We start from the raw sequence: 17,812 nt of genomic DNA, 5'->3' as shown, positions 1-17,812 counted from the left end.
TAAAATAATTGTGAGTGATTTTTAACTTTATATTTTCCTGACACAATATTATCTTATTTAACCGCTTTGTAAATAATAATACAATGATTAGATATTTTGAAGGTCTCCGTTTAAGTAACTGAGATATACAGCGAAAAGAAAGAGTAGGTATTTTGGTACGGCATAGTATTTTCGTTGATATTGTTTTGGAAAAATAAGTGGCCATTTAATGTAAACGAGTTAATATGCATAATAGGTTAATTATTAAAATTGCCAGTCTATATTTTTGTAAGAAAATAATTCCAAATCTAAGAGATAAGACCCAAAAGATGAATATTTCATAAATTATCTCTTTGGCTGCGAAATAGTTCTTCGTATTCGACTTTTCTACCCTCTGAGTAACGGCACCACATTATACGAAGCGCCGTTTTATATACTTTTATTTATGACTGCTTTCATTAAAAATAGTTTATTTCAAGCTCGTTAAATATTTCAGCACAATCAGAACTATTCCCCGCAATATGGAGCTGATGGTGTACTACGGGAATGAGTTCGCACATCGCCTGCACGTCGATATCGGTTGATATAACTCACCTGTAGACAAATTTGGTAATTAAATCGTGTTTTCGTTTGTTAATATCTTTGAGGAAGCCTTTGTCCAGCAGTGGACGACTTCCGGCTGATATGATGATGTTGATGATTCTATTAGTCTCTTCTCTTTATGGCACCTGTTCGGTAAATATCTAATTGATATTACAAAATATTAAGTATTCTGCTTTTCGAGAGATTGCAAATTGATATCCAGCTTTCAATAAAAACAAAACCAAAACTGAAGACTTGAATATATATATATATATATATTTATATATGTATATGTATATATATCAAGATTTCTAGGGTGTGCGTTATCAGCTTAGCGTAAACAATCGTGGAGTTAAGGGCATTGTCAAGTTGAAATACAAAATCACCAGAGGTGCAGTTTTGAAACACGCATCGTCCAAAGGGAGACTGCCCACCTCTCCCATACATCATTGGGCCCAAATATCAGTTTTAAACTGTATTAATGTTAGTCTTATTGGCACAATAAAGATGTGGACACTAAACGAAAGTTAGGCTATGTTAATGAATATGTGTTATTTGATCTGATACTTTGCATTTATCAATTTATACAGGACCTCAAGACTAATAATAATAAAAATAAATCCACAACCACGTAAGATCTGCTAGTTACTCATTGCGAATGCATAGCATAGCGAAGTTAAAACTACATCACTATTCAGTAACTACCTGAACTGAACTGAGCTGAACGTCCTGCTCATCTTGTCCCTTATTTTCATAAAAAAAAAAACATGAAAAAATCTATTAAAATATATTAACAATGGAGAACCCTTAAAAATTTTAATGTGCATATTCTTACTTATATTTTTATACGAAACAGGATTTAAAATCACTAAATGGATGTCAAAATTCCGCACCTCAAAAATACAGCAGGCTTCTTTTTTTTCTTATTTTGCAGTTGTATGTAATGATGACTCACGGGATGGGGCGAAGTGAGGCAACTGCCCATGGACATCCGCAACTGTTGGTGTCAGGAGATGCGTTGCCGGCCTTTAAGGTTCTTAGCAAGATATTGAACTTTATCAACAATGATATCTAGCGACTGTTATAAGTCGAAACATGATGTCACAGAAAATCATAACTTAAAAACCGTCAGCATTAAAAAATACTTTGAAAATTACTTTGAAATTTTGAATAATAACTAAACTTAATTATCTTACGAAAATCCATTCGATTTACAAGAAAATAAGAATAGGTACGTATTACAAAAACTATTATTGAAGTGAAACTTCTTTAGAATCGTTGTGATTTCAAACCGGATGCAACGGAAAACACGACAGGTAAGCGACACATATACAAAAATGTGTAGGATGAAGCCGGAAAAAAATGAGACAGCAATATGCATACTACTGAAGTGAAAATTCTTTAGCATCGTTGTGATTTGAAAGTCGATGAAACGAAAAAGGGGGACAGTAAAAAGAGACAGACACATAAATTTATAAGAAAAGTGGGAGAAAATGAAATAGTAAGCATTATACAGTATTTTGGTACCAGGCGATCATAGTTGAAGAAAAGATTGTCATATGTATGACGCGGGTACCTTAATAACGTCATGCGCATAACGTTTTTCTACATATACACCAGGAGAACATAAATTTGGTAGCGGTAATAGTAATGTCTTTCATAGTCGTTGAAATCATATGTCATTCTAGCAGCATGTACCAGGACTTCATATGCAGTTTAGAGGTTTATGCACAATGCTGGTTTCACTTCTGACTTGTGTACTTTGTACGCACGCAATTTTTTTTAAAAAGCATTTTTTCATTTTTATTAAAATCTTTATTAAAATCTAAATACATTTTTATTAAAATCACAAGCCCTACTAAACCCACTGAGGCGGTTTCATTGTTACTTCAGACTGTCGGAGATATTGTGAAAAAGAACACCAGTGTTCGTACTTTACCACACTCCAAAATAACTTTAAAACCATGGATCACTCCTGGTCTTCTAAAATGAATTCAACGCAGAGATCTACTACATAAAAAATGTAGAAAGTATACAGGAAATTTAACCTTGCTTGCTAATAATTATAAAAAGTATAGGAATATATGTAATAATACACTAAAAACTATTAAACGTGCATATGAGCGAGTCGAAATAGAGAAACACTCTAAAAACCCAAAAGAACTTTGGAAGCTTATTAAGAAATTTAGTTACTTAAAAAAGGATAAAAAAGAACCTATAGAACTATTAACAGCGTCACCCCATCACCTGGAGGCACTTAACTCAATAAATGAATACTTCACAAGCATAGGCAATACATTAGCGCGAGATATCTTGATAAGAACAAACTCATCTGAATCTCAGTTAGCCAAAGATTGTACTCTTAGGGAAAATAAAATTTATTCTTTCGTCATGTTACCTACTGACTTTAACGAAGTGGCTAATATTATAATGAATAATTTAAAGGCGGAATGTGCGATAGGGTTAGATGATATATCGGGAAAAATAGTTAAAGATAATGTGGACATCTTAAAACAACCTCTATCATACATTTTTAACCTTTGCTTAGATGCTAGCGTCTTCCCGGATATATCTAAGCATGCTATAATTCGACCGATTTACAAGGCAGGTGGTAGAAACGTAGTCAGCAATTATAGATATATATATATATTAGATATATATATCTATAATTGCTGACTACATACATACTACTACGATATATTAGATATATATACAGATAGCCATCTTACCTATACTACCAAAAATATTAGAACGTTTGGTAACTATCCGTTTAGTTAAGTACTTAAACTCAAATAAAATTATTTCATGTAACCAATTTGGTTTTCGAAGTAAGATCTCTACTTTTGATGCAGTCGATGCACTAACTGACTTTATTGTCTTAAACAGTGATAATGGACATAAATGTGCTGGATTATTCCTGGATTTGGCGCGCGCATTTGATACTGTTTCTGTGCCAATACTGTTATCAAAACTTGAACGGCTAGGAATTCGAGACAATGCACTTCTTTTCTTTTACAGATATCTTAAAAATCGAAAGCAAACTGTTAAAATAGATAGCATGTACAGTAACATGAAGCAAGTAGAATTTGGCGTACCTCAAGGCAGTATCTTAGGTCCAACCTTATTTCTAATTTATATTAACGACCTTTGCTCCCTGAATATTACAAATTGTAAAATAATATCATATGCCGATGATACAGTTCTGCTCTCCACTGGTAGAACTTTGGATGCTGTCCAGGAACTCGCTGAACTAGGACTTAAAAATGTCACTCAATGTGAATGTGGCTCGAAAAAAACCTTCTTACCTTGAATTTAAAAAAGTCAAAATTTATAACATTCTCTGCAAGTGTCAAATCACAACCAAATAAAAACTTCTCAGTTAAAGTGTATTGTTGCTCATCTTTAGACCAATGCAGTTGTATAAAACTCGAAGGTGTTCATCAAATTAAAATTAAAATTAAATTCTGGGGGTTGTCATAGACAAATATCTAAGATGGGATGAACATATTAAAACACTTTCAGGGAGAATCCGAAAACTTGGAAAGGTTTTCAAAACTATAAGACATCTAGGTGATCTAGAATTTTGTTTAAAAATTTACAATGCCTTAGTCAGTTCTGTTTTGAGGTATTGTGTAATATCCTGGAGAGGAGCAAATAAAACCCATTTAATACGTCTTGAAAGAGCCCAACGCATGCTTCTAAAAATAATAGCATATAAACCTTTCATGTACCCTTCTCATATGCTCTACAAAGAAACTAGAGTCCTTACCGTTCGACAATTATTTCTACACTGCTTAATAATCAACCAGCACAAAAAGCCCGGTCGCCTTATAGAAAATTTGGCTATTCCTTCTCTTAGATACAATAATATTTACTGTGTTCTGAAGTTCAATCTTGTGTCGATATCATGCTAACTATCTAGGACCTTCAATATATAACCAAGTAAATAATAAAATAAAAATTGCGGACCTCTCTTCTTACAAAGTAAGATCTACAGTATGAGAGTGGCTTTTACAGGTAAGCTATGATGAAATCGAGAAAATTATTAACTCAAAATTAATATAACTTTATGTATTTAATAATGAATATTTGTTTATAACTTTGCTTTATCTATATAACTATTTGCTTTATCTATTATTATTAATTTTATTTAGTATTAATTTTATACAGTTCTTATTATAAGATAGGTATGCTTTAAAGTTAGATAAATATTGTTAAAGTGTCAGTATTAGTTCTATTTCATTAATTATTAACATTATATAAAATTACATAGCAGACGGTAATCACTGGTTGGCTCTGCACAGGGTTTCCTAGTGAGCCATCCAGAGGAATTTAATCTAGAGGTGCCTCTTTGTTTCTGTTTTTGATATTGAGACTGTAAATTAATATAAGCATGTAGAACAATGAATTTAATTATAATATATATAAATAATAATAATAATAAAAAATAATTATTCAATAGAGCTATAAGATAAATTCCTTTGCCATGGCATTATTGCCAAGAAGCATAATTTTTGTTACACGTTAATTTAATTATTGGCTGTTGCACATACACCGTAGCTCTTAAATGAAAAAAAAAATATGTTTTGATGGGAATTTTGAGAACCTAACATTTTTATCGGTCCCTTTTTGAGGCTGTTTAAGACTAAAGCCTTTGCCTGTATATTTTTCCTTTGGAAATTAAAAACCATTAGCTATTTTCCCGCTCCATTTCTAATTATTCTTGTCTCAACTTTCAGTCTTCTGAGAAGTTTGAATTTGAAGAACAAGGGAGAATTTCAAGGTGTGTATTCAGTTACTTGTTACAATAATTATGGAGTTAATAGTAAAGTAATAATATTTTAATGAAACTTAATATTAGCATACAGTTTATTAAGAAAGAAACGAATTCCCTATATTATTATAGTATTTGACCAAAAGTACTTTGATGAATCAAAATACTACACACACCTTTCTTTGTGTTCATAAAAAATTATAACTATAATATTATGATTGACACATAATGTCCTCAGCTCCACTTACTTACTCTGTCATTGAGTGTAGCTTTTCGCCTTACAACACCTAATGGCGGGAAATGGCAATATGTTTACCAACAGTTAATATATATTTTTACAACGACTGATACATAAATTCACTAATTGACTTCGCTTATTATCATGTATTTTTCAGATGAACAGATTTAACTTGCGTAAGAAACAAAGAATTAGTTACTACGAACCGGACGAGCCGCCCTTCGACGACTATGTTTGTAAGAAAACTGCATTGAAGATTGTTTAGTTGTTATGTCAGCCATCAAATGACGAGCATGCAACTCACTTTATGGTCAGCAACCAGCCACTACCTCCGACTGATGCATCATCTTAGAAGATGTAGTATCTTAGATCATTCTTACGTCTAGATAGTCCGTGACAGCTGTGATAACGTCGAAAAAAATTAAGGTTGACAGTTTACCTCTATTTTGATTAATGCACGCACGATCAAGTAACAACCCGGCCTGTTTTTATTGGTTGTCTAGCAGCAAGAAGCTCTAGCTAGATATATAAATTATCTAGGAGTAGTATGTGTTGCCGCGTTGGAAAACATTTCGTAAGTATTCATTATTATTATTATTTCAACCAGCGGGAGGTTTCTGAGCACAGCATACAGGCTAGCTGGCCTTTGCAGTATCTGATTAATGTTCAAGTATTATTTAGTTTCCGTATGAAGGGCGTTGTAGTTATTGAAATCACTGCGTTAATGATACTTAACATATAATATCGCCAGGTGACTAGTCAGTTGGAATTTTGTGTTTTTCAAGAATCCTGAGCGTTAATTCATTGTAATGGGGAGGGAGTAGCTTTTAATATTAGCAATCGAAGGTATAATAATTATTTACAATAACTTTTTTAGGGTCGGCTCTTGGTCCAAAACCGAAAAACGAAACACAACCATTACATACTTAGTATAATAGATACATACGTATAAGTATACATATTAACGTCTTGCTTGTCTCATCATATTTTCTCAAAAAAAATATGACACCTGGTTCGGTCATGTAAAGTGGTGGAATATTACACGGTCAGGTGAGGTTGTACTGACACAATCCCAGGCGGCAAGCCAGAGTACATATGACTTAACTGCCCCAACGGCCATATGGTCGTCGAACTATGTGCCCTGCCAACTGCCACTTCCTGATTCGATTTCGCATATTTAAATCGCCACACTGTTATTAATCCTATTTATTATTTACTGCACATTTCATTCTAAATTTACTTCCGAGACCCCGCCTCTTATTACGTAGTATTATGAGTTAAAGTATGAAATTGACGATTTTTACTAAAAATTGCAATATTTATTCAATATTTAAAAATGTTTAATCAAAATAATTACCATTATTATCTATACATAGCTACCATGTAATAGGAAGGTAATATATGCCTTTACGATAGAACTATGGTGATCTAGATTCAACCAACTGTGTGAAAGCATTTTGTATTGCCTCAGGAGGCAGTTTCTTCTCAGGAGAAGAAAACTTTTTATCACGTAGAAAACTATCCAAATCACGAAGAAAATGGAAGACCGTTGGAGGAAGGTCTGGCGAATACGGAGGGTGACGAATGGTTTGTAATTGCAGTTCCTGTAGAGTTAAAACGGTTTCTCGTGCTGTGTGAGGGCTCGCGTTATCGTGAAGCAATAATGGTGAAGATCGAATCATGAGTCGGGGCTGTTTCGCTAGTTTTGCTATAATTGTTCGGAGTTCCGCACAATAGACATCTCTCGTTATTGTTTGACCAGGTCGATAAAAGCTATGGTGAATAACACCATGCTCAGACCACCAAATAGTTACCATTAGATACCTTTTATTAGTAAGCTTTGCTTTAGGAAACTTTTGTGGCGTTTGACCTGGGGTCAGCCATTACTTTTTTGCTCATGGTTTTTGTAAAGACTCCACTTTTCATCGCATGTCACAATTCCATCCAATATTCCTTGATTTCTGTATCGATTCAACAAGGCAACACAAGTTTCAACTCGCGTTTCTTTCTGCAGATCAGACAAATCATGAGGCACCCATTATTCATATAATATATTTATTTTATTGATTCGACGCAAATGAAACAATACTGTTGGTAAGGAACCGTTAAACCATGCCGTTAATTCCTGGGTAGTTTGGCTCGGATCGCTTTCCACCATCTCTTTCAATTCTTGTTTATTCAGCTGTGTGGGGCGGTCTTTCACTGGTTCGTTCTTTACAAAAAGTTTCCATTACGAAAGCGATTAAACCAAAATCGCACGGTGCGTCCATTAGCAGAGCCCTCTCCAAACACAACGCTGATATTGGGATCTTTTTCTACTGCGACGGGGCTCGTATTCAAAAATCACTCGAATTTTCGAAGTATCCTTCTTCAGTGTCTAAGCTGAACAAAAAAATGAACTTAATGTTGATAGTCGAATATTATTTAAAAGAAAAACTACATAGGTACCATCTGAAAAAAGTTATACTCAAAAATCTCAAACCATGAATGTTCTATGTCAATTTGAAGTAGCAATTACAATAAAACGGCAATTTCATACTCTTATATGTATTTATGTATGTTAAGGTATAATTCTATTAAAAGTAACGGGGTAGACTAATATGTTTGAAGCTTGTCAATTCGTAAAAATAGTACGTATTTTGGAAATACGACTCAATAATACAATATTATATTGTGTACAGTTTGTCCTTCGTGTCGAGATTATGTGTACGAATACTGCGCTATACATGGCCCATTACTGATCATTCCGGATGATAAGGTAAGTGGAAGCTATTATACGTACTCATAACTTAACTGCAGTTACTGTCTCTATGTGCGACGTACTGACACCATATCATCTGGGAACGATTCTTGCATCGTTTCTTCTCTTTCAGAGTCCCATTTGTTGAAACGGGTCTGTAAATTTTGTTTAAATAGACGACATCATGATATTATCAAAGTTATGCGTTTCACCATTTACCATCACTTCGGAAAAGTTGAGCTTGAATGAGAAGTCGCGAGAAATTTATTGTCAATCTTTTATATGTCAATATTATTTTCCGCCAGAGGTCGCGGGTTCGAGTCTCGCATCGTTCATTAAACTTTGTTGCTTTTGAAATTTTATTTGTATATTATTATTTTCATTGCCAATCTTTATGGTAGCAGTACACTTGGGGATTGAATATCTCTTTTAATTAATTAAATTCTCGAAGTCTTGCTTCAACGGTGTCTAGAGAATACCAGTGTTGAGAAGTAAATGCTGACTAGACACCATTTTGGTACTTACTAAATATAACTTACGTACTAAATATAACTTTTTATACATACCTGTCATTTGCCATGTCTGCAACGCACTTTTATTACACAGTTATAAGGTAAAATATAAGGTAAAAACTGTTAAAATAACTGTCTTTTTATTTTTTCTAATAAAGCTGACACGTTTCTTACTGCAAATCATAAGACTAAATAATCTTAGATAAAGAGGGTATTCTGATATTTTTTTTTATTTCTACTGTCCTAAATATAGGACAGTAGGCATATCTGGGTTAATGTCCATATTGTTATAAGTTATAAGATTTCTTAAAACTTTTTGAACCAAATAAACATTTTAATTATTAATTATATCAATATTAACAGATTCAGCATTTATATATATATAGCAAAATATAGAATTCAAATTCAAAGTGATTCAATAGATATAGTCATATGTTTCTACACTTTAACATTTATTTTACCTGGGTCAGTAAAAAAAGTAACTAAATCATAAAAAAACAAAACAAAAAACGACTTATCAGTACAGAAGGTGTCTACACACACTTTTTTTAATATAAGTGGAGGAATACTATATATAACTGGCAAGAGGCTCACGTGATAGGAAGTGGTGAGGCAGCCACTCATAGACATCGGCAACAACAGGTGTCAAGAGATGACTTGCAGGCCTTTAATTTGGGAGTATGCTCTTTACGTGAAGGTGGCTAAGTCGTATCGATTCGGGAAAACAGCAGCCGATAATTGATTCCACAGAGTGGCTGTGCGAGGCAAGAAATTTCTTGCAATACGCGCATGATAAATGCGGTATTAGAAAACACTGTAAATAAGAAGTAATAATATTATTGTGATGTGAAATTGTGTGGCATGTGAAAATTATGCTGAAGACAAATAAATATACATAACAGGATTCGCTTTGTCAGGGCTGTTGACTCACCCTAAACTGAGCACTACGCATGTACTGACAATCGCTATTCCTTTAATGTTGCAACAGACTATAGGCGGTGATCACTTTCAATTGTTCTATTCCATAAACATCGTTATCGTTATTACAAAACTTTATTAAGATAAGTTTATTACGTTCAGGTCCCTGCCGTAACAAACCTCCCCCCGATAGTACCGAGGGCAGCCCTGACCGTACCAAGAGTATTTCTGCATTTAAATGTATCCACTATTAGAGGTAAGTTTGTTAAGTTCATCGCTTTTCAATAAGAAGATTGTAAAGAAAAAGGAATTATCTATTATATATCTGAATCATTGATGTACAGATAACGCCACTAGTCGTTAACACGCATTGCATTGGTCGTTCTTAAGCGCACTCCGCGAAAGGAATTATTCTACCAAATTGAAAGTATGTGGGCTTTATGGTTCAGGAAATAGCGTGATGAGTTAATACATTTAAGTATTATATATATACATAGAAGTATATAGTACATAGGTGAAAATCTCTTTTAAATATATACTTTTCATTGTATTTCTTTGGTTTTTTACCTAAAACGATCCAATTTTAATTACCATGGAATATAAGGCGCCGGTTCGGGAGTGTTCGCTACGAGAACCCTACCACGTAATGTGCGGTTTGGACCGTACAGAGGAGTACGTAGTAAGGACGCTGCTTCAAACTACTGCTGGCAGGTGAGTCTACTAATACAAGTTAATAATTACCTTTTGGGATACCTTCATTTTAACGCTACTATAATGGTACGCTGGCTGACGTAACACTACTCCACTTTGTATTTACTGCTTTCTGCAACCAATATCCAGAATTATATCATGACAGGCCACAAATTATGCTTCTATTTTTTATATTATTTTGTATTATTATTATATTACTACGTATACTTACACTTACCCAATATAAATGTGAGTCCACCGTAGTGGACTCTTGTTTTTATGTTCAAGCAACAAACTGAATGATAAAAAAAATTAAACAAAACCGACTACCAACATAACATACATGCCATATGGCGAATGTGATTAAAAGGAATATTATATCAATAACTTTTTATATGGAAGCTGTTTATAAAACTTGTATAGTGAAAAATACTTAAAAAAGTTATTCATCACTTCATATCTATTTTATTATTTAAGAATTTGATGTTATATTGTGTTTTATACTGTCGGTGATATCCTCAGATCTACGACAAAGACCACAAACCCTCGCACATGGTGGACGCCGCAGACGGGAACAACTCCAATTGGATGCGGTTCATTAACTGCTCTAGACATTGGAGTGAACAGAACCTCATCGCGTTCCAGTACAAGGGAGAATTGTATTACTGGTAACATTTTTAGATTTTGCTTATATCATATCACGCGTCGTCTTAGATTTTAAAATTGGGTCCAAAGACTAAAGCCTGCAGAGAGATACAGGAAGCCTTTATTAAAAGACAAACAGAACTCAATTAAAAAAAGTCAAAGTTATAAAAGAAGAACTAAGCAAATAATACAAAGAAACTTATAAACCAAATAATAAAGAAGATAATACATGTATAAAGAAAGCATTTAATGGACTTAATCATCATTAACTATGATCTACAAACTAGAACGTAAACATAACATCACAAATAGAAGACGTGATTATAAAGAACAAACAACCAACTTACTTAATGAAAAAAAACGTAAAAGAAAAAGAAAATAAACTATCTTGCAATCCACCAAGTACCTGAGACTGAAGTATGATCTAAATGTTTACGAGCATATAAAGAAACTAAAGGCGGAAAAAGGTCAAAATCCTGATGGAACAACTAATGAAAGCATAAAATGAGACGCACCTGTTCATACGTTACATGAGACAACTGTTTAATATTATAGTACTAGAAACAAAAGAGCCGTACAAAACAGGGAATCCACTAGAAATAGGAAAATTCAGATCGATAAGTCTAATTCAAATTCAAATTCAAATATTTTTACTCAAACTAGGATTTAAAATCACTTATTGAACGTCAAAAACTACCCATTCAAAAGAGACTGCCTCAGATCTGAGAAGAATGGGTGTAAGAAACTCAGCGGGGTTTTTATTTTAATATAAAATATGGATTACAATGTAATATCGTACAATAAACATTTATAATTAAAGAGCCTGAGGGTGTTCGCTTTATTCCCAGTCCGTGGTGTCATTAAGAAAATCGTTTATGCTATAATAACCTTTCCCACACAAACGTTTTTTAACAATTCTTTTAAATTTCTTAACACATTTGTTTTGTACATTTTCTGGGATCATATTGTAGAAGCATATACATCGCCCAACAAAAGACTTACTAACTCGACCCAACCGAGTAGTAGGCATAACAAGTTTATGTTTGTACCTCGTGTTACAGTTTCTTGTAAATTCCTCAATGTGCTTATGTACATACAGAACATTATCAAAAATGTATTGAGAAGCAACAGTCAAAATGTTTATTTCTTTAAATTTTTCTCTCAATGATTCTTTAGGACCTAGGTTATAAATCGCGCGAATAGCCCTCTTCTGCAGCACAAAGATTGTATTAATATCGGCCGCACTGCCCCATAACAATATACCATAGGACATAATACTATGAAAATAACTAAAGTATACTAATCTCGCCGTATCTATGTCAGTTAACGGTCTAATTTTCTTAACCGCATATGCTGCAGAACTAAGACTATTCGCCAATCCTTCAATATGGGGGCCCCACTGCAATTTGGAATCAAGAGTAATGCCAAGAAATACAGCAGATTCCACTGGTTTTACCACCTCTCCATTTAATAAAATATTCGCATCTACATTTTTGACATTTGGCGCGGTGAATTTAATATATTTGGTTTTATGACTATTTAACAATAAGTTATTGGCGCTAAACCAGTACACGATGTCAGATAGAGCATTGTTTACTTCGCCATATAAAACTTGGCTTCATTTCACTATGAATATAAGTGAAGTGACATCCGCAAACAATACCACATTGTCTTTTTTTTCTACAAGGTTAGGTAGATCATTTATATAAATTAGGAAGTGGAAGGGTCCAAGAAAACACCCTTGTGGTACCCCCATACCGAGAGGAGTCCCAGGAGATCTCCTGCCATTCACCTCGATCCTCTGAATCCTATTATTTAAATATGTGATCAGAAGATCGAGTGCAGATCCTCTTATACCTTAGTGACATAGCTTCCTGACCAGCGTTGAATGTTGAACACAATCAAAAGCCTTAGATAAATCACAGAAGATACCAAGTGCATTCTGTGATTCCTCCCAGGCCTCAAAAATATTCCTGATGAGTTCAACACCTGCATCCGTAGTCGAGCGTCCCCTAGTAAAGCCAAATTGTTTAATATGAAGTAACTTATAAGTGTTAAAGTGAGTTAGCATTTGGCTTAAAATATTTTTTTCAAATATTTTACTAAGCGTCAGCAACACTGAAACAGGGCGATAGTTATTCGGGTCAGAAGTGAGTCCCGATTTAAATATTGGTGTAATTTTACTATTCTTCAGAAGGTCAGGAAACACGCCATGTTCAATACAGCTATTAAAAACTAGTGCTAGATATGGTGCTATGACGTCAATAACAGAACTTATTATTTTTACAGATATGCCCCATATATCAGCAGCTTTTTTCATATCTAAGGATCTGAAAGTTTTGATTATTTCTGCTGGGCTAACAACACTGAATTTGAAATTTTGTTTACATTCCTTAACACTTTCCAAAAGAAGTGATTTGGCAACACTGGTGGAGGAGACAAGGGTGCTTGAGATGGAAACTGGAATGTCAGAAAAAAAATCTCAAAAGCAGAAGCTACTTCCTGCTCAGAGTGGATTTTTGAATTGTTTATTATTAGATTATTATTGTTAATAACTTTCCAAGTCATTTTTATTTTATTTGAAGCATTTTTAATTTTTTCTCAAATATGCATTGCCTTAGCAAAGACTTGTCTACCCTCTGAGTAACGGCACCGCAGGATACGAAACGCCGTTTTTTATTCTTTAATTTATGACTACTTTAATTAAGAATAGTTTATTTCAAGCTCGTTAAATATTTCAGCACAATCAGAACTATTCCCCGCAATACGGAGCTGATGGTGTACTACGGAAGTGAGTTCGCACATCGCCTGCACGTCGATATCGGTCGATATAACTCTCCTGTAGACGAATTTGGTAATGAAATCGTACTTTCGTTCGTTAACACGTACTTTCGGTCTTTTGTTCATCAAACTACCTTATGTCTGAAAACGTATTATAACAGAATACAGTTATGAAAACTTTATAAACGGATAAATATGAGATACTTATTCCTAATGTATGTAAATAGCTATTAATTTTAATACATTTCTTTGATATTATCTATAAGTCCCTTACTCCTACGGATGGATAAGATCTTTGAGGGAGACCTTTCTCCAGCAGTGGACGACGGCACTATACGAAGGTTAGGTTATGTTAATGGATCAATTTAAACAGGACCTCACGACTAATAATAATAAAAATAAATCCACAACGACGCATGATCTGCTAGTTACTCATAACGAATGCACAGCATAGCCAACTTAAAACAACGACGCTATACGGTACCTACCTTATTATAAATAATATTAAAAATAATATACCCTTGAAATGGCAAAGTAAAAATAAATAAATGAAAGTGAAAGCATGCTTCGTCAGTTTCCGTGACGCAGTCCAAACAAAAATCTCCGAAAATATGAAATACGCAATAGCAAATATTCACTTAAATATAAACTATAAAAACAGAGCGAATCACAATTAGAATCGTCAACTGGCTGTATGGGCTCGAACAATTTGCCTATCCTAATATTGGACGAAGAAACCAAAAAAAAAGATCTGCAAACTACACTTTACATGGGCGTTTTTTGTGTACCTTGACTTTTGTCCTGTCCTATGGCTGTTTTACGCCTTTAATTATTTTTGTTACACATGTTTACGTGAAATTATTTTTTTGTATGAATAAACATGAAATCGATTTATATTTTTACTACTTTAATAACTGTTACCTATACTGATATAAAATAATTAATTATTTAAATTGAAAATACCCCATTTTTAAGGGTGTCTCACGAAAGGTGGCATTCAGAAAAACATAAATAATTGTTATGTGTTCTTAAGGAGCGCTGTACTTTTTTTAAAGCAAGTATTAATCTGATCTCATTGCATTGATTTTAGTACTATTTCGGTACTGCATTTGCGTGATGACATTTTAATGTAAAAGATATTAGAGTCGCAATGCCAAAACGTAACTCAGTAGAAAAAAACATTATTAAAACAAAAGGAATTATATTCTAACTCCGTAGAACATTAAGATACTTAAGCTGAGACAAATATTAATAACATTTAGCACTAATCAGTTTGCTTTTTATGAGAGCTTATACTACTTTCACTTAACTAAGATTACAAGAAAACCAATAAATATCAATTAGTAGTCAATAATTCTTTTTCGTCAAATATTGATTTTGGCACACACGCAATAACACAAAAATTTAATTGTCTTTGGTACACAAATATAAATAAACGCCCACATTGCATGCAATGACATGAATTAAAGTCTTACCATAGACTAACTTCAGCCATTGTATCTTATAAATTGCACGATTCAAGAAAATAAACAAATATTTAAATTTTTTTTATTTAGCAACTGTGAATTTTATATATTTTTTAATGATTTTGGCTCATTATAAAACAAAGAATTGTGTACGCTAATTGTGTAATTTTCTGTAACAGCTGGAACCAAAAATTGTCAGTCCCCTTTACTACTTCTAACACAAATTCGCTGCCCGAATCGACGTGAAGCGAATACATTGTGTACGGGCCGATCGTTTGGCATGGTGTAGAGACTTCACATTGTGTTTGTAATGTAAAGTGATAGCGCTGCTTTTTACTACATGCTTACCTTCAAAACAGCGCTTACACATTCTTAAAAGAACTGTAACTTCTATTCCTCTGAAGTAAGAAGCAAGATTATAAAGGCGTCAGTAATTACTTGAATTAATATTATTATCGTGTTAACTGGTACGTCCACGTTCTTTATGTGAACCATGATTGTCTGTCTTATCTTACATTGGTATTTTAATATTTCTTGGATCCTAATCCAAATATTATTTACAAGTAACTCACTAAGTAGCGCATCCAAAGTAATAAACGTACCATAGGTGACACACGTACATAAGCGAGAAATATTCAATATAATTTTGTACTTTACGTTGTATACGACTAGCAGCTAGCTATGAACACTACGATAAAATATACGCAGAATTGACCAATCCAAGTAATAATAGTGGAACTCCATTGCTTCCGAGTGGAACTCCGAAGCATTCGGTAGATTTGACGGAAAAAAAGAAAATTATCCCAGTTAAAAAGTCGAATTCAAGCAATGTTAATGGACCAACGCACAATGAAACTATTGTTTCGAAGAGAACTAATAAAATACATTCAGATACAAAGTTTTATGTCAGTATCGTCAGTGAAACAACCAATCAATCTGATAAATTGAAAGAACATAACACATTATATAGAGATAAAAAGTCTCAATCGGATAATATTACTAGAACAACGCCCAACGAACCTGATGCTTCAAAGGTACATAACACATGTGAAATGACTGAATCCAGTTATGTTGGCGGAACAATGTCCAATCAATGTAGTTATGTAAAGCAAGGTACAGGTCAACATAATGGTGAAAAACCATACTCTCGTGATGAGTGTGGTCAGAGTATCACTGCATCTGGTCATTTGACGAACCACAAAAGAATACACACCTGCGATACACCGTACCCATGCAATATATGTGGTAAGAGTTTCAATAAATCTAGTAATTTGAAGAGACATAGTAGAATACATACCGGTGATAAACCTTACCCATGCAATGTGTGTGGTAAGAGTTTCAGTGAATCTGGTCATTTGAAAAGACATAGTAGAATACATACCGGTGATAAACCTTACCCGTGCAATGTGTTTGGTAAGAGTTTCAGTGAATCTGGTCATTTGAAGACACATAGTAGAATACATACCGGTGATAAACCTTACCCGTGCAATGTGTGTGGTAAGAGTTTCAGTTTATCTGGTCATTTGAAGACACATCGTAGAATACATACCGGTGAAAAACCTTACCTTTGCAATGTATGTGGTCAGAGTTTCAGTAAAACTGGTACATTGAAGAGACATAGTAGAATTCATTGCATGTAATAAACCTTACCCGTGCAATGTGTGTGGTAAGAGTTTCAGTGAATCTGGTCATTTGATGACACATCGTAGAATACATACCGGTGAAAAACCTTACGCATGTGATGTGTGTGGTAAGAGTTTCAGTAAATCTGGTCATTTGAAGACACATAGTAGAATACATACCGGTGATAAACCTTACCCATGCAATGTATGTGGTAAGAGTTTCAGTGAAACTGGTAAATTGAAGAGACATAGTAGAATACATACTGGTGATAAACCATATATATGCGACATTTGTCCGCTGAAATTTACTCATAAACAATGTCTTGTTAAATATTTACAGAAACATATGTTATAATAATAACTTGTATATTTCTCGTGTGTACAAGGCTCCTCGTTACTTTGTAAATATGAACCGGTTTCTGTGATTGTCTCAGCTCTAAACCATACATACGATACGAGTTTCGTATTTGAAAACATTTGAAAGATATTATTAATTTTTACAAACGTTCAAGGTAAAGTATAATTTGTTACAATAATTGAACTTCAATTTCAAGGACATTAAAAACTAGGTTAAGTTCATGAAGGAGAATGTTTTAATATTTCAATATTACAATTAAAATCATTTTTAACCGACTTCAAAAAGGAGGAGGTTATCAATTCAATCGGTATTTTTTTTATGTATGTACACCGGTTACACTGAGATTTATGATTCGATTTACGTAATTCTTTTATTTGATGCGATATAGATGCCATTTGGTCCCAAAAAAAATTACATAGTTTGGCCCAGTAGTTCTTATTTTATGAACATTTATATGAAAATTTTCGTCTATCTGGATCACATAATTGTTTTTTGTGTACGGCTTTA

General features: G+C 33.6%; 1 protein-coding gene and 1 long non-coding RNA gene across 2 annotated transcripts in view; both read left to right on the top strand.

Annotated features, from left to right (window-relative positions):
- The window catches only part of LOC126965482 (histone-lysine N-methyltransferase PRDM9-like), a 132,956-nt gene extending 115,427 nt beyond the window's left edge, over positions 1–17,529 (top strand). Inside the window, exons 8-9 of the mRNA XM_050809114.1 lie at positions 16,445–16,550; positions 17,502–17,529. Of these exons, the coding sequence (XP_050665071.1) occupies positions 16,445–16,550; positions 17,502–17,529 (134 nt within the window). The remainder of the gene's footprint in view (positions 1–16,444; positions 16,551–17,501) is intronic.
- On the top strand, positions 572–8,287 carry LOC126965432 (uncharacterized). The gene is made up of 4 exons (XR_007729537.1): positions 572–588; positions 5,301–5,344; positions 5,731–5,809; positions 8,255–8,287. It is a non-coding gene; the product is annotated as an uncharacterized LOC126965432 (long non-coding RNA).
- Positions 17,530–17,812: the final 283 nt, after the last annotated feature.

This window comes from Leptidea sinapis, chromosome 7 (genome assembly GCF_905404315.1).
Source record: "Leptidea sinapis chromosome 7, ilLepSina1.1, whole genome shotgun sequence".
NCBI classification, from domain to species: domain Eukaryota; kingdom Metazoa; phylum Arthropoda; class Insecta; order Lepidoptera; family Pieridae; genus Leptidea; species Leptidea sinapis.
This window is presented reverse-complemented; position numbering and strand designations above follow the sequence as displayed.